This window comes from Neophocaena asiaeorientalis, unplaced genomic scaffold, assembly GCF_003031525.2.
Source record: "Neophocaena asiaeorientalis asiaeorientalis breed wild unplaced genomic scaffold, Neophocaena_asiaeorientalis_V1.1 scaffold136, whole genome shotgun sequence".
Taxonomy (NCBI): domain Eukaryota; kingdom Metazoa; phylum Chordata; class Mammalia; order Artiodactyla; family Phocoenidae; genus Neophocaena; species Neophocaena asiaeorientalis.
This window is the reverse complement of record NW_020185333.1, coordinates 2,249,852-2,273,480: the sequence shown is the minus strand read 5'-3', so window position 1 is coordinate 2,273,480 and position 23,629 is coordinate 2,249,852. Positions and strand designations below refer to the sequence as shown.

The 23,629-nt window shown below is 37.8% G+C and overlaps 1 protein-coding gene across 3 annotated transcripts; it reads left to right on the top strand.

Moving 5' to 3' along the window:
• Positions 1–8,421: 8,421 nt before the first annotated feature.
• On the top strand, positions 8,422–22,164 carry GTPBP8 (GTP binding protein 8). Of its 3 annotated transcripts, none has more exons than XM_024735429.1 (6): positions 8,422–9,231; positions 11,028–11,126; positions 12,810–12,940; positions 13,933–14,032; positions 16,426–16,544; positions 21,819–22,164. In XM_024735429.1, exons 1-6 carry the CDS (start codon positions 8,896–8,898, stop codon positions 21,907–21,909), a joined length of 876 nt encoding a protein of 291 aa, XP_024591197.1. In that variant the 5' UTR covers positions 8,422–8,895; the 3' UTR covers positions 21,910–22,164. The 3 variants fall into 3 exon arrangements, with proteins under 3 accessions (XP_024591197.1, XP_024591196.1, XP_024591198.1); XM_024735428.1 differs by lacking the exon at positions 21,819–22,164 and adding an exon at positions 16,739–17,449; XM_024735430.1 differs by lacking the exons at positions 12,810–12,940; positions 21,819–22,164 and adding an exon at positions 16,739–17,451 and having other exon boundaries at positions 11,098–11,126.
• The last annotated feature ends 1,465 nt before the right edge of the window (positions 22,165–23,629 follow it).

The following is a 23,629-nucleotide window of genomic DNA, read 5'->3' as shown; positions in this document are numbered from 1 at the left end:
ATTGCTGTGATATTAGATCATATTTCAGCCATCTTATTTCTAGTTATCTATTTACCATACTTTTAAAATTTACTTATCTTTTTCTAATACTCCCGTTAGAAGAATTCCATTTTCTTATTCTATTTTAAAAGATCTACATCCTATTTTTATTCTTACGGTGGATAGCCCAACTTAATAAGATTCATATTTATGCTTATTTTTTCTATAAAGTTTTAAAGTTTATCAATATCTAAAACTTCTTTCCACCATGAAACCAAGACAAATACCCAAGCTCATGTTCATTTTCCTATGGTCTTGTGCACCTCCAGTCCACACCCACCTCATAATGATATCCTCTGCAAACAGGTTACTCAAAATATGGTCCCTGAACCAGCACTAGTCTACAAACTGTTTGATATCAGTTTTGATATTTTTAGAAAAAAGAACTTTGTGCCGGAGTCTAAATCATCTGTATTTCTAAGCACACAGTTTAGTCCAGCTTACTTTTTTTTTCCCTAACAAGATATTATCAAAAAAAAAAAGAAGCGGTGTATTCATTTATCTTCCTGCATATGCTTCTTGTTTCATCCAGATGGATAACAGACACTTCTTGGACTTGCACTTAGAGTAGCAGTGGTTTAGACTAGAGTTTTAGTTCTGGGTTGTTAGAATATGCTTTTGTGTGTCATTGCTTATTTAGTCAACAATAACATATACTGAGCTTGATGTTCATTTTCTCCAGTGCTTTAGTAATGCTACTTTATTATTTTCTCACATTCAGTGCTGCTACCCAGAAGATTTAATCTGACTCCTATTGGTTGGTAGTTGACTTGCATTTATCCTCTGGAAATTTTTAACATTTGCTTTTTGTACTTGGTGCTCTAAAATGTTAATTTACCATGACTAGGCATAAAGTTTCTTTCATCTATTCTGTTGTATAAGCCCTTTCAAACTGAGGTTTCTCATCTCCCATTCTGGAAATTTTTTCAATAATTATTTTTTAAAATACTAACTTTCCTCCATTTATTTTACAGTGACTCCAATAATACTGATACTAACATTTCTCCTTCTACTCCCCACAGCTCTTAATTTTTTTATGTTTCATTTTATTACCCCTTCCCAGCGCTTTCCTAGACTGTTCTTTAACTTGATCATCCCGCTCACCATTTTTTTTGGCTGTATTCATTCTGCTATTCAATTATCAAGTCCATCCATTGAGATCTTTACTTCAACAATAATACATTCATATCCAGTATCTCCAATTGGTTCTTCTTTGAAGCTTCCTGTTTCATGATTTTCATGTTCTCCATTATCTCTCTGTGAATATTTACTGGTTTTATTTTAAATTCTTTGTCTACCAGATCTGTTCACTCTGATTACCTCTAGAATGATTTTTTTTACTTTTACCTATTTTTTTTTTTTTTTTTGGCTTGTAATGTAAGTTTGTGAGCTCATATTATCATGGTAAAATCAGTTAGCTACATTGGCAAATAACAGATACAGGTACAGGGTGAGAAGAGTGAATTAAGCCCTAGCTTGTAGTAGTTGGGCAGTAGAGGGGTACCCCACAGCATGAAGACCATCTTGCATTACATTCTGGGCTCAGCCACTCCTTCTATGCCCTCCACTCATGAGATCTGCCTATCAGGTAACTGCCTTGTACTTCTATCCAAGCATCCTTTCTAAAAGTAATCACAAAACATTCTTTGAAATGTATTGTCCAGCTCATGACGGAAGGTGAGTAAGGAGGTTGGAGGGAATATCCCAGAACCTAACTGCACTCAACTGCAGCTAAATACCCCAAGATTCACTTAGTCACCCTAGGCTCTGCTGTTCCTACCAATTCAACCATTAATGTTAACTGCACTGCTCTTAGGGTCTCCATACTTCATGACAGGTAGATGGCACAAGCAATGTTGATTATAACCTCCCTCAGCATAAAGAGTTCTAGTTTTGCCATGTTTCACTCAAATGACTAGAGCAGGTTTGTCCCACCTTTCTCAAAAATCTCTAGAAAAATCATTTGTATTTAGAGCAAAACCTGAAATATAGCTTTTGTACAAGCATATGCTCTCACAACAAGTGCAGATAAGAAACTCCTCATTAAAAAAAAAATTTTTAACCTTTTAATCTATGTGCAGAAAAGAGTTAACATAGTAGGCCTGTGACTGCTATCCTTAAAAAGGCTTGCTTGCAAGATTGGCCTCTGAGAACTTGATTAGGAAACGTCCCCTAAATGATAACAGTGGCTCAGTGGACCTAAACTGTTTGTACAAACAATGTGGTTTAGGCTGAACATCTGCTTTCCTTCTGTGAGTCTGGAATTTCAGTGACCACAGTCAGCCACACAAGCACTATGTGCTATATGACCAGCCCATGATAAAACACTGGAGTCCTAGGCTCAGGTGAATGTTCCTGGTGGACATTTCACACATGTCATTATAGTTCACTGCTGGCAGAATTGAGTGTATCTTGTGCAACTTCCCTGGGAGAGGACTCGTAGAAGCTTGTGACTGGTTTCCTCCAGACTTCACCTTGAGTGCCCTTCCCTTTACCAATTTTGCTTCATATCCCTTCACTTGGATAAATCATAGCCATGAGTACACCCATATATTGAGTTCCATGAGCCCACCTAGTGAATCACCAAATTTGAGTAGTCATCTTGGGGACCATTGACACAATCTACCTGTGAGTGAGTTAAAGAACCTGAATATATCTCAACATCTCTGCCTCTGGAATGTCATCTCATCTGTTCAGCGTGCCAGAGAACACACCATTCACTTCCAGTAAGGCAATGAAGATATAAATTAGAGGCATACTATTGATACAATGTAAACTTGCCCATCAAAATGATCTTGCCTAATAGGTAATAAGAATTTAAATGTTAATGAATTATCTGTAAGAACAGCAAAATGCTTTTTTCCAACAACAGCAAAAATAAAAACTGAATAATATAAAAACACACGTTGAAGAGAGTTCTAAAATATTTCGATAGCACTAGTATGGCAGAGAGAGCAAATACGCAGTTACAAGTGAGAACAACTGACTACGTAAAACAAGTGTTTTTCTCTTTATTGAGAAAAACAACCTTGAAGGAAGTGAAGCTCTACACTCCTCCTCCTCCAAACCCAAATCATTCTAAGAGCTCACCTCCTACACGTGATCAAGGTCTGATATTTAATCTCCAGATCTTTCTAGAAATCTGTTAGTACAGGAGGCATAGCCTTAAAAGAAAGCTCAAAAAGCTTATCTGAAGGAAAAAAAAATATCTCTGTTAGAGATATTCTCTAAAGATACATTCATGAAATATAAACTGAAACTAAGTGATTGATGAGCTCCCAAAGAAGAGGATTATAAGAATTATGTCTCTGTTGTTTCTTGAATGATGGTCAAATAATAAATTTCAAGAATAACAATTTATAACCTAATTAGGAAATTAGGTGGACAAATCATACATCATGTTACATATGTGTGCCGTAAATTTGTGTCAACATGTTAGGTGATATGTAATTTAATTTTTTAATCAGCTGTTGCACAGAAAAATTTAAAAAGTATAATTAAATGCATTTTTAGTTTATAGCATTCACTCAGACAGTAATTATTACAATTCAAGCAATTTAAGTTACACGTGGAAAGCTCTTCCATGTTACTCTCATTCATACAATGTGTCTTCCTAATACAAGACTTTGAGATACAAATTAGATTGTAACCATGTTTTTCTGATTCCTGGCACCCAGATCAATTCCTGGCATGGCACGCAATCAATAAGCGTTAATTACTGTTGTTTAAAACAAGCGGGAAAGTACGGTAGGAAAAGGTCTTGTGTAAATTGGACACTGAGACCTAATCCATTACCTCTCTCTACGTTTTCCTAGAATCTCTGCCCTTGCTTCTGTTAGAGCTTTCAAACCATTTCTAGCCTAGGATGAGAGTTAATCTATGCATATTCTATGCTTGCTAACTCTCTGATGTTACCGATTCTGCCTACAATGTTTTCCTTCTTCATGTCTTGATGGATTCCCTAAACTTAACACTTACAGGACTTGGACATAAATTGAGATCACTCTGAATTCTATGGCAATTCGTTATAGAGACAGACATCACTGAAGGAATAATTGAGATGATCCTGTCCTAATGGTAAGATCCCACCCCTGTTCTACCTATGTTCCTTCCATTCTTATTAGATAAACATGACAGTATAACTATAGCATTTAGGTCAGATAGGTTTTAGCAATGAAAGCTGATTCTAAGGAGTGTATATAAAGTATGTAATGCCCTCCCAAATCATATTAAGTAGTAAAATCTTGTTAACTTTGTGGTGAACTACCTCCTAAGCTGTCAAACAGAAGGTACTTTTTCTCAGAAGGATGACAATAAACACATCCTGAACTCTGCTGATTTTCACAACATAACCAGATTACTGACCTTTACCAAAGATCATGAATATCCACTGGATGAGGAAATATCCTGAGTGGAAGGAAGATTCTTAAGCCTCCTAAAGTCCAGCTGTTACATTAAGGGAGGGTAATAGTTTGGCCCTGCTTAACCTGCAGCCACAGGCAATCTAAGCCCTAAAGCTTTACCATGACTCCTCTATAATAGGGTTGAAATTTACACAGGACATTCCAGCTATCCTGCATGGTAGTCTGAGGGCTCTGAATTTACACAAGGAACCGCACATCATCTTAAAATGCTGTATTAAACAGGACTCTTGGCTGCCATCAAATCCAAGTCAAATCAGTTTCAGTAAACAAGGGGAGGAGCATACTGACTTGTGTGATTGGACAGCAGAGGGACAGAGAACATGCTTTTCAACATAGGTCATCAGGAGTCACGCCACCTCCCATCCCCACCTCTCAATACTGTTTTTCTTTCTGTGTTAGCTTCATTCCCTCTTAAATCCCCATAGGTATCCTTCGTGTAGCAGTGAAGAATAGCCATCAGCCATCATGAGTGTAGGCCTCACATTCCAACATCATGACACCAGGTTTAATGGTAGAGCCAGCTGCCTGTCCAACTTTAACATCATGACTGGCTTGGTTGCGATCACCTGCACATTACCCAAGTAATCGTTATTGTCATAATACACACAATGTATAACCAAATCCCACCTCCTGTGACCAGAAGAGTGGAGTTCTTTAATTGATAGGCCTATTAGAACCACATAGAGTGGATGTAGGAGGTTCCTCCCTACACAAGGGATGCCAACCAGCTAAAAATAACTTATGCATACATTCACTTCAAATGTCTATATCGAAGCCAAAGCTGGCTAGAGTCACTGCCAGAATCCATCCTTTTTTTACTCCATCCTGGCCACATTGGCCTCCTTGCTATTCTTCAAACAAGCCATACACGCTCCTGTCTCTGAGCCTTCACACTTCCACCTGGAATACTTCTCCCAGATAATCACATGGTTATTCCCTCACTTCCTTAACATCTGCGCTCAAAAGTCACCTTATCAGTGAAAATCACACTAAAATGGCAACATTCCTGCGTCTCTACACACATACACATCTAACCTCCCTACCCAGCTTTAGCTTTTTCCTAAGCATTTTTCATTATCTAATATACCCTTATTTTTCTTACTGTCTCAAGACCATAACATATGAGAAGAGACACTTTTTTGTTTCATTTACTGTCTTACACCTCCAGCTCTCAGTACAGTGCCTAGCACGGATATTTGATGAATGAACAAGTGGTGGAATTGACCAGGGGCGCCTAACCACTCTCAGTATTAGAGGATGTACACTACAGTGTTATACAGGAAGGAGTACAGAACAGTACAGTCCATGAATACAGTCCTCATTTATCAGCCTCCCTGGGGTACCACGGCTTAGTGAGTATGTCTTGACCTCAGTGCTGTGGAACTAAACCAAGTGTGGGTTTTCCACAGTTCTCTGGGAGGAGTGCTAAGATGCCCTTAGATCAATTCAAGCCCTATCTCACATCCTTGTTATGTCTATGGAATCTGCATGACTAAGTAGCTGCTTGGTTTCCTAATTCACACTCCTTTTTCCCACTAGGACTTAAATCCTATTCTGAATGGTATCCCTGACACCCTGCCTATCCAGGAGGATCCTGACTCCCAATCCAAAACCGTTAGCTAGGGTACTACTTTATGCAGACAGACCACCTGGAACAAAGATGCTGCCTACAGTCAGAGGCAGAATATTGCCAGAAAACAGATAATACTATTACAACATTCATCCACCAGACTGTATTCCCTTCAATACTGATTTGGCCTGATTTTCCTGGACTTTGACAATTCCCATTGCAGTTCCACAACAGAGTTATTTCCCCTACACTAATTCCTCCAGTTTCTAGCTTTTTCCCTCTGACTAGCAGGACTCACAGCTATGAATGCCTCATGCAGGATTACAAAATGAGTACTGTGATGTCTATTAATCCCTGAACACCTCTCAAACCCTTGTAAGAATTGGCAAAAGTCCTTCATGCTCGGGTTTATCTCCACACCTGGGACCCCAAAGTTAGAAATGAAATAGCACATATGAAAGCACTTTCAAAGTTCAGAGTTGTCTGCAAATGTACCCACATACACATTCAGTGAAGAAAAGATAGACTGTTTAATAAATATTGTTGAGACAAATGGCTAACCATTTGGAAAAAAGTAAAGCTGAGGGCTTCCCTCGTGGCGTCGTACAAAAAAAAAAAAAAAAAAAAAAAAGTACTATTAGAAAGTCAAAAGTAAACAAGTTGGGAAAAATAATTTTAAAACATGACAGACAAGAGATCAACATTCTCAATAACAAAACAGTTATTACAAATCAATTTTTTAAAGTGAATAACCTAATAGAAAACATGATTACAACAAATAAATATAAATGACCAAACAAAATCTCAAAATATGTTTATCCTCTTTAATAATCAGGAAAATATTAACTAAAACAAAAAATAGTTTTTTTTAATTTTTTCATCTATGTATGGCAATATTATATAACATTATAATACCCTACTTTTATAATGCCTGTTTTGATGCTATAATACTCTTTTATTAGGGAGTCATTTGTTGCAATTTCTTTAGAAGATGATTTTTCTACAGAAATATGAAAAAGTGCACACACCTGGGCTTCCCTGGTGGCGCAGTGGTTGAGAATCTGCCTGCTAATGCAGGGGACACGGGTTCGAGCCCTGGTCTGAGAGGATCCCACATGCCGTGGAGCAACTAGGCCTGTGAGCCACAACTACTGAGCCTGCACGTCTGGAGCCTGTGCTCCGCAACAAGAGAGGCCGCGATAGTGAGAGGCCCGTGCACCGCGATGAAGAGTGGCCCCCGCTTGCCACAACTAGAGAAAGCCCTCGCACAGAAACGAAGACACAACACAGCAAAAATAAATTAATTAATAAACTCCTACCCCCAACATCTTCTTTAAAAACAAAAAAAAGTGCACACACCTTATGCACCTATCAAGTCCTCTTCTAGGAATTTATCCTACTTCCACAAGTGTGCAAAGATATCTATTCATGAGTGCTCACTGTAGCATTGTTGTAATAAAACCTAATTAGTGATCAATAAGACACTGGAGATACAAACGGAATAATATGCCTCCATTAAAAACAATCATGTAGGAAAATGTTACTATGACAATGTGAAAACCACATGTGAACAACTTATGCCTCCATTAAAAACAATCATGTAGGAAAATGTTACTATGATGATGTGAAAACCACATGTGAACAATGATAACAAGAGAAGAGGCCACCCTCTCATATCTAACTAGTGCTTGGAGTGAATGAGGACTTTGTGTTTTTATGGTAGTTTAGGGTTTGTTTGTTTGTTTGTTTTTTTAAATCATGTAGGTCGGTACGTATTGATATAAAAAGACTTCCAAATATATTGTTTAAAAAATTTTAAAGGCTTTAGAACAGTATTTTGAGTTAAAATACATACATGGTAATATATATATCCAGAATGTCTGGATGTTTACAATGAAGTGTTTTCTTTGGAGGAGAGAGACTAGGGGAAGGAGGAAAGCCTCAAAGCCCAATGCAAAGATCAACAAAAAATTAGCCGGCCGGCAGTAGGTCAGGCTACTCTCCAAGTCGTTGGTCCTGTTCATTAACTTTTCTGTAACATTAATTCAAGAATTGCCCTTATCAGTCACTGAACAACCTGGGGAATCGCTCAAAAGACCGTGCGTTAACATTGGTATGCTGTTTGCTGCTAACGTTTTAGAAGACCCATCGTCTTTTAAGCAGGAATATCTTACAGATATTCATTTTGTCATGATCCCTGTATCTCCCATTCCAGCAGTGATCGGTTTGAATTGCTTTGAAAAGAAACTTTTGAAATAAGATGTCATTACATAACTTCAATGAAACAACTCGAACACTTGTGCAAACTGGTTTTTTTTATTTTATTCTGTAAGAAATCTCTAAAATTTAATGACATTTCCTGCAACTATAGAGAAGGCTGAATGAAATATGAACAGGCGCTTTTTCAACTACATTTCTCACCAGCCCCTTTCATTGTTGAGAAAGTGTTTTTCCTAGTGATTTGTACAACGTTAACGTCCGTGAGACAACCAGAAACTGTGAAGAGCAAACTGGCCTGAAACCCACCAGAGCTGCACAGGTTTTCTTCTTCATTTGAGCCTCAAGGCTCACACAGCCAGATATGTCTCTTCACCTCTGAAAATCGTTAAACAGCCTCCCCACAACGACATACAAGTCAAAGGCACAGGTGTCAGGGCTAGAGTGTGAAAGGCACCCAGCGAACTTTTTTCGCCCTGCGAAGTAACACCTGCCTCCGGCTCTCTGTACGCGAAGAGCTTAAGCGGGAACCAGCGAGGCCAGCGGAGACTACAATTCCCAGCAGGCGTAACGGGAGCGGGGTCACGCACGCGCAGTTCAGACCTTCGGAACGAAGGCCCGAGGCGGGGGTTTTAGGAGAGGAAAATGGCAGCACGCCGGCTGTGGTTTGACGTGGGCTGGCTGTTTGCGATGGGGGCAGAGCTGGGGAGCGGAAGACGAGCTTACTGCACGTCCCAGGCCTTCGCGGAGGTTCTACGGCTGCCAAACAAGCAACTGACGAAGCTCGTGTTCCCACTGCAAGAACTCGAGCGGCATTTCGTCCCGGGCTCGAGGCCCGACCTTCACCTGAAGATCTTCAACCCAAGCCTGGATGACATCGCGAGGGCGGAGAGCGTCTTCACGGCTTCCTCGCGGAACCGCATCGAGTACCTCAGCTCCGCCGTGCGTCTCGACCACGCCCCGGACCTCCGCCGCCCGGAGGTGAGAACGGCAGCCGGATGCGGGTGCTGAGGACTTGGGCTGGGATTTTGCTGTCATCTCTTTCTTGTCAGCAGACCGGAGAGATTTACTAGCTTTCTGTGGACGCATATCATTATTATAACAAAGTAAGCAGATATAGTTTTAATTATTTTGATAGTGAATATAAAAGACTTTAAAAGGCGTTTAAAAACTTAACCATTTATCTTTTTTTCTAATTAATTGCAGTAGAGAATACATGCCGAGACAAATTAGACAAAGTGAAGAATATGAAAAGTATAGGAGTTTCACAAATGAAGTGATTCTTATCAGTACGTAATTTTCACCCAATCTAAATTTCCTATCGTGGCAAAAAAAAATTTATATATAGATGGCAATAATGTATAACATTTTAAAAAACAACTTAAGTGAAATTCAGTGAGTGTGCATTTTATTCATGTCCTGCAGTTTACTATTTTGTTCTGTCTGGTAAATGAAGGCTTTGACCTCCTTACATACTTGTGATAACGGTACCACTGCACTGAAACTTTTCTGCTAATATATTTAGAACTGCTGTAGTAATTTAAGAGTACATAAATCACTTAATGATTTTGAGATAGCATCGATTTTCAATTTTCTAAATTACTGGACTTTTTGTGTAATTGGCTTTTTAATTCAGTTTTATTATCTGTATATTATCATTGGATTTAATCTGGGAGAGCGTTTGAAATTTTTGCAGGACCCAAGTCAATTCATTCTGAAGGACTGACCCCAGTTTTGCAAAATGTGTAGCATTGCTGGCCCCTGCCCACTAAATGCCACCCAATCCTATTGATAACCAAAAATGCCCTTACAAATTTCTAAAACACCCCAGGGGGCGGTACCGCCCTCATTTAGAAGCACTGACTGGAAATGTACCCTCTTCAATACTGTATTAAAAAGACGAGCCATGTGTATTAATCGTTAATATTAGAAATATTTTGTTGCTTTCCACATTCAGACTAAAGGAGAAAAGCTTAATTGGAACAAGAAAGGTCAAGAGAAAGGAGTAATTATAATGGTGCTATGGTGTACTTTGAGACTTTGTGGGGAAATGGGGTTCCAAACACAGAGCCAGTTCTGTTGAAACGCGTCTAGTTTGTAACTTCAAAAAAGCTTTGTAGGGTCTTCCCTGGTGGCGCAGTGGTTGAGAGTCCGCCTGCCGATGCAGGGGACGCGGGTTCGTGCCCTAGTCCGGGAAGATCCCATATGCCGCGGAGCGGCTGGGCCCGTGAGCCATGGCCGCTAAGCCTGCGCTTCCGGAGCCTCTGCTCCGCGACGGGAGAGGCCACAACAGTGAGAGGCCCGCGTACCGAAAAAAAAAAAAAAGCCTTATAAATATGGAATTCTTAATAAATGTTGCAGATATTCTTGAGTGGCATAGTGTAATTAAAATCACAGGTTCTGGATGTAGATGCCCTGAGTTCAGATTCCAGTTTCTTCACTTTCTGGCTGTATAATTTTGGGCCAGTTATTTAACCTCTCTCTACCTCTAGTTTTATCACCTGTAAAATGAGGATACGAATATTATCAGTCTCATGGAGATATTGTAAAAAGTAAATAAGAAAATATGTTAAGTGCTTTTAAAACAGTACCTGCCACATTGAAATCATTTAGTAGATAGTAGCTGTCTATTAGAATTTGAGGTTTGACTAACTATAAGCCACTTTTTATGGTTAGGCAAGACTGAGTAGTATTCACAGATTTTTGCAGCTAATACATTATATAGTAATATATATATATAAACTAGTACTCAATTATCTTCTTTTTGCTTGTATAAGGTGTGTTTTATAGGCAGAAGCAATGTTGGAAAATCCTCTCTAATAAAGGCTTTATTTTCACTTGCCCCAGAGGTTGAAGTTAGAGTCTCCAAAAAACCGGTATGTTAAAATTTAAAATATATCTAACTATCTCTGAATTGACTACGATGAATAATAAATGTTGAGGGGGTAGAAGAAACCATCATTGCTAAGTTCCTAGAAAAGTGATTTCTTTCACACAAGTACTAATGTAAGACATTTCATTAATGCCTGTGTATTTCTCTGAAGAAAAGGAAGTGTATCTGGAGTTGTTTTAGTAGTCTTGCCAGTATCTTGGGGAAATCTTCCTTGGTCCAGTCTTTTCCAAAGAGTTGTTCTAGTGTCATTCTATATTTGCTTCTTTGAGAATGATCATCTGCTTCTACTTTGATTTTAAAGAAAACAGCTTTAAAGTGTATTATTTTTTCCTCCTGTAATCTTTTATACCTTGCTAACTTAAATATATACACCCATCAGGCAATTCCCAGTTTACCCAGGGCCAAATTTTGTGCCTAATATCCCAGCCAGCCTGCTGTAGTAGCTTTCTGTCATTTTCTCATTTCCTCTGCTTCCTTCTCAATAATGCAGACTCTACCAATATTTAAGATATCCTCTCCTCAAAACTCACCTCAGTTTTCCTCACCTTATTATCTATCCTTGGCAAAATGTTCACACCAACCCAGTGCTCACTGCCCCTGTTGCCTTGCACTGGAACCCTTCCCTGAGGCTTCACTGGTCCTCTCTTGCTCCGCAGTTTTTCCTATGGTTGATTCCCTGATACGATCCCTGACAATTGTAGTCATTTGTTAACCCTCCTAGCTTTACTCCCTCCTGCCCTGCCTCACCAAATACCCCAGCTAAACTCTCACTTCTAGGTAGGGTTGTTCCCTTTCTGCTGGGAGAGGACAATGGAAGAAATGTATTCTTGACATTCTTAATCTGTAATTCTAAAATTATTTTCCTATAGGTAGACACTTAAGCTGCCTGGGAACCTAAGCATCATTTATAAAATCTTTCCTCTGAAAATAATTCTTCTAAGTTCTAAACAATTGACTTTTAAAGTTATTTGTGTTAATCTTTCCTTTTCTGATTAATAATGTCCGTGGACACGAAACCACATGAATAAACCACTTTTTATCATCTTTACATCAGTTTTAGTTGCACATTTTACACTTGTACATGCTTTTTAAAAAATGCTTAATGAAACCACTAAACCCACCTAATAAAACATGCAAAACATCTTGATTTTAGGAAAGTTATAGTCTAGGCATAATAAACTATCAGGCTTTGCATCTAGGTGTTATGCAAACTTGTATGACTGATAGTAGGCATTTAATTTAACCTATCCGTGCCATAATTCATTCTTCTTTAAAGTGGAGTTATATTGTTCATCAGAGAATATTGACTAATGCAGTCGTACTATTTAGAACAGTATAACTTTTTCACAGAGAGGGAGCTAATGAAGTAGGAAAGACTTGAAAATATTTTGCCTACGTTATTTCTAATATGGAATCTAAAGTTCTTAAATCATATAGATTCTCTTTAAAAAATGAATTGGAGGGAAGTAGTAGTATCATCTAAGCTTATCTCCAGCCACTTGTCTTCTGTCTTCTTTTCCTGTATCATCATCAGCATAGGGTTATATACAGAATACTTTTATGCTTTTAATAAGTAATTGTTAATTGAACAGAAAATATTTTGAGTCATGAAATATATAAAGGACATATTTTAAGAAAGCTTTTATTTTTCCATTTACTTTATCAGGGCCACACAAAGAAAATGAATTTTTTCAAAGTTGGAAAATATTTTACATTGGTGGACATGCCAGGTTATGGCTATAGAGCACCTGAAGATTTTGTTGACATGGTAGAAACCTATCTAAAAGAACGAAAGAAGTAAGAAAAACATTTTTCTTATAATTGTTATGTTGAACCCCCCAAAGTTCTCATGACTAGGACATTCTACACATGATGAACACTTGAGTTTTATCAAATGACTTTTTTAGAAAGTCCACTTTATTCCCTTAATATTCTACCATACAGTATTTAGGAGCAAGGTATATACTGCCTGCTTAGTTTTTTCCTGTAAGTTAGCTTAAACTTAATTTCAATTGTTTTCCTAAATTGAGACTATCAATAGTAATTCAGCAGACTTTATTTTTATACCAAACTCTAAGCTGGCTGTTTTTAAAAATGAAAAATGTTGGTTAATGTGGTATTTACCAGATTTAAATAAACTTCAGTAAATTCTGATTATCCTTAAAATACTTCTGACATCATAGCCTCTGTAAATACTACCTTTTTTTATCTCCATAGGTAGTCAAGTAGCAGGTCTATGTTTCAAGCATTGCACAAGATATAGAAAAATTAATGTTAACCTTTTGAAGAATAAAAAAGTGTTTACAAGTATCTTGCTTGTTGTAGCTTTACATAGAAACTAAGATAAAATACTTGCAAAAGAAAATGAAAAATATAACGTTTGGTTTCTGTTATCTGTTAGTCTTAAAGTAATATTTGAAAATTTAGACATTCTTATGGTAACTTATAGTTAATTGGGTTCCTGTTTCTTTCTCCCACTAGAGTTCAAGCTCTTAGAGGAAGGGGCTCATTCATCTTTGTATCCAGTTCTAGGCAGATTATCTTATGTTCAATATATGCTATTGAAATAAATTAATATTAATTTAGTTACTGAATGTAAACATTGAGACCTGTTGGACTGTAGGATGGACTTCATAGTGAATTGAGAATTCCTTTTGCTTAAAGAAGTTTTAAAATTTTGAATTGATAATTATTCAAAGTAAAATTTCTTAGTATAGTGAAGGTTGGGGGAAAGAAATGAATGAGTATATTTTATATTGCCGTTAATCTTCTTTTCTGCATTCTTATAGTTTGATGAGAACATTTTTGTTAGTGGATAGTGTTGTTGGAATTCAAAAAACAGACAACATTGCCATAGAAATGTGTGAAGAATTTGCATTACCTTATGTGGTAAGTATTTCTTTTGAATCATAGTTGCAATTAGAAATACAAGTTCCCTGTGTGTCTATGTGCGTGTGCGCATGTGCACATGCACTCTTTTTAATGAAAGAGTAGGTCTTGCCTCCTCAAAAGATAAAGGAGTACCTTTTAAACAATCTTTTCAATTATCAGCCATTAATATTAAAATAAGTTCTGTGGTACTTTTATTCCCTTTTCCTTGTCCTAGCTTTTAAGTTTTCAAAATTATAGTCAAAGTAAAAGTTTTCTAAACTGTTCATTTAGTGTTCCTAAGTGCATTTCTTTGTTTTTTGGGTTTTTTTTAAATGACAATATAAATATTTGCTAAGACTCATTTGTAGCTCCTTATCAGCAGGTTGGCAGATAGTACTTATCAGAATGTAAACAAAACTGCAACTGAAAAATTTGCTAAACTAATCTGGAATTTAAGAACATCACAAGAATATAGTAAGCTTCGGCACACATAGTAGGATGTTTATATTCTTAAGGAAAACAAAATTTCTTATGAGAATATCTTACCAGCTCTTACTGTTGTTTACCCTAGAATAGAATACAGATTGGTAGGTTGGTATCCACATTTATTTTGCTTTGTAGGTTTTCCAGATAAAATGGCAGTCTTAAAGTTCCTCTCTAAGGAAAAGAGCCCACTGACTATAATTTGGTTTCAAAAAAATGTCAGAAAACCACTAAAATGTAGTGGTTTTGGAGTTTAATGCAAATCAAACCATGTTACCAGTCAGAAACTTTTCAGTATTCTTGAGGTTATGGAATTCTTGGGGTTTGCAAAAGCCCTGTGAAACATTAGAGATAATTTATGGTTATGAGGAGCCAAAGGATTGATAAACATAGTCTACGTAGTAAAAAAAAAAAAAAAAAAAAAAAAAAAGAAGCCCAAATATTATGCAACCGGTTATATTAAATGACAGTGATAGTACTCCTAATTTGATATCATAGATACCATTTTGTGGAATCATATATTTTTCTCCGTTTTAACTTTAAGGAAATATTAACCTTTCTTCTTTGGAAAAGAAGTTGTGATAGAGAAATTATGTCTCCTTTTAAATATTTGCCTTTATGAAAAAAGACTTTCACTTTCTGCTTCTCACTCCTTCTGCCATTAATATTTTTTTAATTGAAGTATAGTTGATTTACAATCATTAATTTTTTTATAACTGAAAAGCATAAATGATTAGTCAGGAAATTTAATTTTATAGAAATTCCCTAGGAAAACCTCTGACAGATACATCAAGCTTTTACTTTTTTTTTTTTTTTTTGTGGTACGGGGGCCTCTCACTGTTGTGGCCTCTCCCGTTGCGGAGCACAGGCTCTGGACACACAGGCTCAGTGGCCATGGCTCACGGGCCTAGCCGCTCCGCGGCATGTGGGATCTTCCCAGACCGGGGCACAAACCCATGTCCCCTGCATCGGCAGGCGGACTCTCAACCACTGCGCTACCAGGGAAGCCCTCAAGCTTTTACTTTTTAATTGATTTTGTAATCATCCATGCATTGACCTTCCTCTAGTATGTATTGATCATTGTCATTGAGTAAGTAAATTATTCAAAGTATTTACTGTTGAACCTAGTAGAATCTAGGCTTACTTGGAATATAACTATATATCGATATAGCTTGGAATATAACTCTAGTGGCTACAACCTACAACTAGACTGATTTCTAATTTTTCCTTTAAATTTTACATATAAGGCAGAACAATTATGTAGTTCAAAAATGATTATAAGTTGGCAGTTTTATATGGATCAACCTAATAATATTCACTTCTGTATCTTAGACCATAAGATATATAGTGATCGTATGAAACATTTGGCATATGGCAATTGAAAACATGGCTCCAGGGTGCTTTTCACTGGTCTTGAATCAAAGATATTATGGCCCTATGTAGTTAAAGCATCGGAAACAGCAAACATATATAGTGTATGCTTTATATATTGCATACATTAACTCATTTAATCTTCTCAGCAACTCCTTTAGGAGGTATTGCTTTTATTTTATAGATGAGGAAACAAGTACAGAGAGATTAAGAAACTTGCATAGGTCACCTAGTCGTTACTGAAATTTGTAACTAAAATGTATAAAACTGTAGAGTAAGAAATAACAGTTGACCCTTGAACAGTGTGGGAGTTAGGGGCGCCAACCCTCCTTTCAGTCACAAATCCAAGTGTAACTTACAGTCACCCCTCCCTATTGGGGGTTCCTCCATATTTGCAGTTCCACACCTGTGGATTTAATCAACCACAGATCATGTAATATTGTAGTATTTACTATTGAAAAAATCTGCATATAAGTGGACCTTTGCAATTCAAGCCCATGTTGTTCAAGGGTCACCTGTACTTTATTTCTAATGCTTAAATATTTGTTTTCCTACAGATGGTATTGACAAAAATTGACAAATCTTCCAAGGGACATCTTTTAAAACAAGTCCTTCAGATCCAGAAATTTGTTGACACTAAAACACAAGGATGTTTTCCTCAGTTGTTTCCTGTAAGGTAAGAGTTGAATTGTCTTTCTGTACTAACATATAACTTTATGTACTAACAACCTTTAGTATTAAATCAGTGTATCTGAGGTATCACTTAAAATTAGAGGAGTTTGGAAGACTATGCACTTAGCCATAATTTATTGGTACAACCCATCAACACTTTTATTTTTTTCTTCCCTCTGTTCTTCCTTTTTTCTGCAGATTCTTGCTGAATCTTCGCTGTAGTATCTTCATGATCTTTCTACCTCAGCCTATTTCAACCCTAGACCACAGTAGAAGTGAAAACTTTTTAAATCACCTAAACAACAACCATAGTAAAGATACTATCATCTCTTTCTCAATTCTAAAGAAAAACAACTCATCTTTATGGTAGAAAGCTCATTCAGGCTGTGAAGGATAAGAATTTTCCTTTTAAAGGACGATGTGCAAAGAAGAAATGCTTCGTATAAGTTAGAATTAAGCATCAGTAGCAGACAGGATGGTTATTTCCTGAGCAGCAATTTTTGAGATATTAGGTATGGTTTAGCAACGAAACATGAGTTTGTCTTTTCAGTGTACAGTTTGGGTATAGTAAGTAACCTATATACTAGCAGAAATGCAGTGCCACTTCCCTGTGATTTTCTGACTCTAACTTCTTTGACACTATGATAGTTTCTATGAGAAAATAATGAAACCAAGTAACAGTTGTATATGAAACTGTCCTCTAAACAGTCATTCTACTTCCTACAAATCCAGATCACAATTAAATTGTTTGTAATTATGAACATGCCAGTCTAAATCCATCTTCATTCTTTCCTACAAAATGTTTTTCCCCCTTGTCTTACATTCAAGTATTTATCCTGTTCATTTGTCTGTGTCCCATATATACAGTGGAAACTCCTAGGGGCAGGAATGAAATCCTAATTCTTCTTAGAGCCCTGAGCATTGGCTTAGAAATATATCTGTTTCTTTTAAATATTTAATAAGAAGGAAGTGAGACTTCCTCTAAAAAGGCAAAACAAACATAAGATGGGCAAATTATGGCCTAACAGCAGCATTTATTGAAAAAAAATGTTTTAGTTGACTGTAAGCTGAGTTAAATAGTATAATGGGACTGGGGAAAAACTGACAATGTTTTCTTGAGCTACATTAGTAGAATTATAGTGTTCAAAACAAGGGAATCATCTAACAGTAGTCTCACACTGCTATAAGCTGTATGCTACCAGATCAATTGAGCTAGATTGTGGCTTGACATTAAGAACAACTAGAGCTATCTGATGGTCTTGGGGGAGGCTATGTCACTAGATCATTCAAAACACTTAATTGATCCACAAAGTAAGCATCCCTGTTTCACAGATACGATTACAAGTCGGAGAAGTGAAGTGAGTTACATAGAGGTATTTGCTGAAATAGAAAGAGCATAAAAAAAAAAGCATGGACCTCAGGGTCAGACAGCCATGGTTTTGCATGGTTCCTCTACTTCTTGGCAGTGGCTTTTAAAAAAGCAACTTATTTCATTTTCTGAGTAAAAAAATATGACAGAAGGATTAAATAAAATGCATTGTGACTGATATACACACATTAGCCACATAATAAATGTTAGTTTCTTTCCTTCCCAAAGGTCAGTCAGTGAATGGCAGGGTTAGGCCAACAACCCAAACCATCAGATTCTCAGTACTTTTTAGAGGCATACCCTTCTTTAGATGTGCCAGCATTTTCTGCTGCATGACCTTGGAATAACTGCCACTGTATCACTAAGTGACTAAGGCACTGCAGAAGCCACACAGCACTCAAGGTCTTAAGAATTGAGACACATGCAGGAGGCTGCTGGCTTTCAAGAACTTCAACGTTCACCATACCACAGTGACAACATACAGGAAGTTGTCAGGTTGTACTCTGTAGTTCTCAAAACACAATTCAGAAAATAGAGTTATTTATACTGCTTGCTTTTATTTGCTTGACCAAGTCCCAGTACATCCCTCCAAAAGAGGATTTGGCCTACTCACAGAATAATTATTATAAAGTAAGTCAGGTTTTATTTCCTTATCTTCCTGTATGATCTTGGTAGGAGAAAGGTGGAAGTGTGGGTAGACATGCAGTCCAACAGGGTTTGGCCTTTAAGCCTGCTGGCAAAAGTTAAGTGCTAACCTTCATGTCTGAACTCTGCCCCAGCTGAGTAGAGAAATAAAATTGGTGAAAGACCCCTAAAGATTGATTCTGGGATCAGTCTGTTTTTATAAATGTTATGGAAGAAATATATAAGTAGGCACAATATAATTGTTTCTGTGGTTTTCAAGCAAATGAGAACTGAGTCTTAAGGACAAAGAAAAGAAAATCATATGAGTTGACAGAAATGTTGCAAATCAGTTCACGGTGCCATAGTTAGTGTGTGGACTATCCAACTTGTATCGCTCCTGTAAACTGTACATGTGTAACTTCAGTTATAACTGAGAATCATTATGGACTGTTCTCAAGTAGGCAGCTTTGGTCAAAAAGTCTAAAATGCTGTACTTTATCAAAAAGAGAATTAGTAATATAGCAGAAAATATTTTACCTGTGTTATATACAGGTATACACCATACATGTATCCATAAACGTCATAGTGTCTCCATAAAAGTCCACGTATCCCAAGAAACCATGTGTTCATTTCCATGCTGATAAATGGATGAAAGGATATGGATGGATACAGTAAGACAGATCGAATAATAGACACAATAATGGTGATGATTTTTTTTTTTAAATCATGAAAAAAGATCTACATTATCATGGTAATTGAATCTTTGAGACAAAAAGAACAAATTAAAGAAATCAGAATTGTAGTCTGGGAAATAAAAAGCAAAACAGAAGATATTCCAATGGCATTTTTCACAGAAATAGAACTAACAGTCCTAAAAGCTGTGTGGAACCATAGAAGACCCCAAATAGCCAAAGCAATCTTAAGAAAGAGCAAAGCTGGAGGCATCACACTTCCTGATTTCAAACTGTGTTACAAAGCTATAGTAATGAAACAGTACGGTATTGGCATAAAAACAGACACATAGGTCAGTGGAACAGAATAGAGAGCCCAGAAATAAACCCATGCATATATGAGCAATTAATTTACAAAGGAGCCAAGAATATACAATGGGGAAAGGACAGTCTCTTCAATAAATGGTGCTGGGAAAATTGGACAGCCACATGCAGAAGAATATGTTAAGACCTGAAACCATAAAACTCCTAGAAGAAAACAGGCCCTAAGTTCCTTGACATCAGTGTAGGTGATCAGTTTTTGGATCTGACTCCAAAAGCAAAGGCAACAAAAGCAAAGATAAGTAAATAGGACTACATTAAACTAAAAGCTTCTGCACAGCAAAGGAAATTATCAACAAAATGAAAAGTCAGCCTACTGAATGGGAGAAAATATTTGCAAGTTATATATCTGATAAGGGGTTAATATCCAAAATATATAAAGAACTCATACAACTCAATAGCAAAAAATAAATCGGATTAAAAAATGGGCAGAGGATCTGAATAGACATATTTCCAAAGAGGACATACAGATGGCTAACAGGTATATGAAAAGATCCTCAATATCACTAATCATTATGGAAATGCAAAACAAAAGCACAGTGAGATATCACCTCACACCTGTTAGAATGGCTATTATCAAAAAGACAAGAAATAACAAGTATTGGCAAGGATGTGGAGAAAAGGGAATCCTTGTGCACTATTGGTGGGAATGTAAATTGGTGCAACCACTAAGGAAAACAGTATTAAGATTCCTCAAAAAACTGAAAATAGAACTACCATGTGATCCAGGAACTACACTCCTGGATATATATCTGAAGAAAATGAAAACATTAATTCGAAAAGATATATGCACTCCCATGTTTGTTACAGCATTATTTTCAATAGCCAAGATATGGAAACAACCTAAGTGCCCCTCGGTGAATGAATGGATAAAGAAAATGTGGTATTATACAGTTGACCCTTGAATAGTGTTAGGGGTTAGGGGCTCTGACCCTTGGCCCAGTCGAAAATCCAAGTATAACTTATAGTCGACCCACTATATCCACATTTTCTCCGAATCCCTGTATTCAGCCAACCAGGTGTAATGCTATAGTATTTACCATAGAAAAAATCCACATATAAATGGATAAATGGAATTCAAACCCATGTTATTCAAGGGTCATTGTGTATACACAACTGGAATACTATTCATTCACAAAAAAGAAGGAAACCTTGCCGTTTGCGACAACATGGGTGGGAGAGCATTATGCTAAGTGAAATGAGTCAGAGAAAGACAAATACTGTGTGATCTCACTTACATGTGGAATTTAAAACAACAACAAAACAAGCTCATAGATGCAGAAGAGAGATTGGTGGTTGCCAGAGGTGGAGGTTGGGGGTAAGAGAAATGGGTGAAGGTCAGAAAGTACAAACTTCTAGTTCTAAAATAAGCCATGGGGATGATGTAATGTACAGTATGGTGACTACAGTAATACTATATTGCATATTTGAAAGTTGCTAAGAGAAAAGATCTTAAAAATCCTCATCACAAGAAAAGAAAATATTTTTTAACTATAAATGGTGATGGATGTAACTAGACTTACTGTGGTGATCATTTTGCAATATATACAAATATCGAATGGTTGTACCCCTGAAACTAATATAGTGTTATGTGTCAATTATACTGCAATAAAGAACAAAACAAAACAAACAGAAAAACACTTTTAGTCTGGAAAATAAAAGGCAAAACAGTAGATGTGAAATTTTTAGAATCATGAAAGACATAGATCCGATAATGTGGATCTCCAGATTTAGAATACTTCAAGAGGCTGGGGGAAGAGAGCGAAAGTAGGACAGATTAAGACATTCTGTTTCATACATGGAACTCACAAGAGTTTGTAAACAGATTTTTTTTTTTTAGGAGACGGGGTCTCACTATGTTGCCCAGGCTGGAGTGCAGTGGCTATTCACAGGCACGATCCCACTACTGATCAGCACGGGAGTTTTGACCTGCCCCGTTTCCAACCTGGGCCGGTTCATTCCTCCTTAGGCAACCTGGTGGTCCCCCGCTCCCAGGAGGTCACCATATTGATGCCAAACTTAGTGCGGACACCAGATCGGCATAGCGCACTACAGCCCAGAACTCCTGGGCTCAGGCAATCCTCCTGCCTCAGCTTCCCGAGTAGCTGGGACTACAGGCGCATGCCACCGCACCCGGCTGTAAACAGATTTTGAGTTAGATGAATTCAGATCTGTTACTACCTCTGAAGTAAGGAAGAAAATGATTTTGCTTTTTTTCTTTTTTTTTTCACAGTGCTGTGACTTATTCTGGAATCCATCTCTTGAGATGCTTTATAGCAAATATAACAGGAAATCTGAAGACTAATGGCTTCCAGTTTAGCTGAAGATTCAAAATTGTCTATGCCAACTGAAGTTAAAGACTTAGAATTTCAACATTGTTTTAAATGTTGTGTATCTGTAACTTGCAGGATCACTTCAGATTTAAAACCTACATATTCCCAAAGCAAGAATGAATTTGTGCCTGCAGCGGGGGAAAGGTTTATACATGGTTGAATTATGCTGTTCATTGGAAGAGATACCAGCCATTTTTCCTGTTTTAACAAACTGACAAACAAGAGCATATAGAGGTCCATAAAATGCAAGTCTATTTCCTACTGTGTAGACAAGGTTTGCCATATTATTTATTGGGTTTTTGTCTTTTAAAGGAATGTCTATTATGTATATGTTATTAAAATATTACAATGGACTAGGCAAAAGGGCTACTTTTCTGCTAAGCACTAATAGATAGGTTGAAGATAAATTCTTACATGTATGGCTATAACTTATCTTTTTTTAGAGACCTTATTTGAATATTAAAAAAATTATTCTTCATAAAATTTGAGTCAGTCCATACTGGAAGTACCAGTTATTTCAGGCTAGGGTCGGTAACCTTCACGGGGTTCAGAATCAGAAGACCAGAATTCAAGTTCCAGTTCTAATATTTATTACATGTTGGACGTTGGGCAAATTACTTGAGTTCTCTGAACTTCTTTTGTAACTCTTACCTCAAAAGCTATGAAGATTAAAATGTGAAAAGGACATCTGCATATTCTACGTATTTGTAAAGCAAGACCAACTCAAGTATATAGCAAAATTCACAGGTAGATCTATCACAGAAAACATCATGTCATAGAGGAAGTAACATTTTATCTAATGAAAGACCAAAAAGAAGTTTTAGGTGAGAAGGTGATTTGCAAAAGACAAGAGAAAAAAGTTGATCGGACAGTTTATAATTGGTTCATTAAGATTCACAATGGAGGAAGGGAGGAAGATGGTGGAAGAGTAAGACGTGGAGATCACCTTCCTCCCCACAAATTCATCAGAAATACATCTACACGTGGAACTGCTCCTATAGAACATCCACTGAATGCTGGCAGAAGACCTCAGACCTCCCAAAAGGCAAGAGACTCGCCACATACCTGGGTAGGGCAAAAGAAAAAAGAAAAAACAGAAACAAAAGAATAGGGATGGGACCTGCACCAGTGGGACGGAGCTGTGAAGGAGGAAAGGTACCCACACACTAGGAAGCCCCTTCATGGGGGAGATTGCGGGTGGCGGAGGGGGGAAGCTTTGGAGCCGCGGAGGAGGGTGCAGCAACAGGGGTATGGAGGGCAAAGCGGAGAGATTCCCACACAGAGAATCGGTGCTGACCGGCACTCACCAGCCCAAGAGGCTTGTCTGCTCACCCGCCGGGGTGGGCAGGGGCTGGGAGCTGTGGCTTGGGCTTCAGTCAGATTGCAGGGAGAGGACTGGGGTTGCCGGCCTGAACACAGGCTGAAGGGGGCTAGTCCCCTCCGGGGAGCCTGTGCAGCCCGCCACTGCCAGAGTCCCATGATCCAGGGACAACTTCCCCTGGAGAATGCATGGGGTGCATCAGGCTGGTGCAACGTCACGCCGGCCTCTGCCGCCACAGGCTCACCCTGCATCTGTACCCCTCCCTCCCCCCTGTCCTGAGTGAGCCAGAGCCGCCAATTCAGCTGCTCCTTTAACCCCATCCTGTCTGAGCGAAGAACAGACACCCTCAGGTGACCTACATGCAGAGGCAGGTCCAAATCCAAAGCTGAG

Excerpts from the sequence above, each read along its gene's own strand:
- GTPBP8 (XM_024735428.1), top strand. The coding sequence starts at position 8,896 with ATGGCAGCACGCCGGCTGTGGTTTGACGTGGGCTGGCTGTTTGCGATG. Across the intron at positions 11,127-12,809 it reads TTAGAGTCTCCAAAAAACCG|GGCCACACAAAGAAAATGAA; the intron begins GTATGTTAAAAT and ends TTACTTTATCAG. Across the intron at positions 16,545-16,738 it reads CCTCAGTTGTTTCCTGTAAG|ATTCTTGCTGAATCTTCGCT; the intron begins GTAAGAGTTGAA and ends TTTTTTCTGCAG.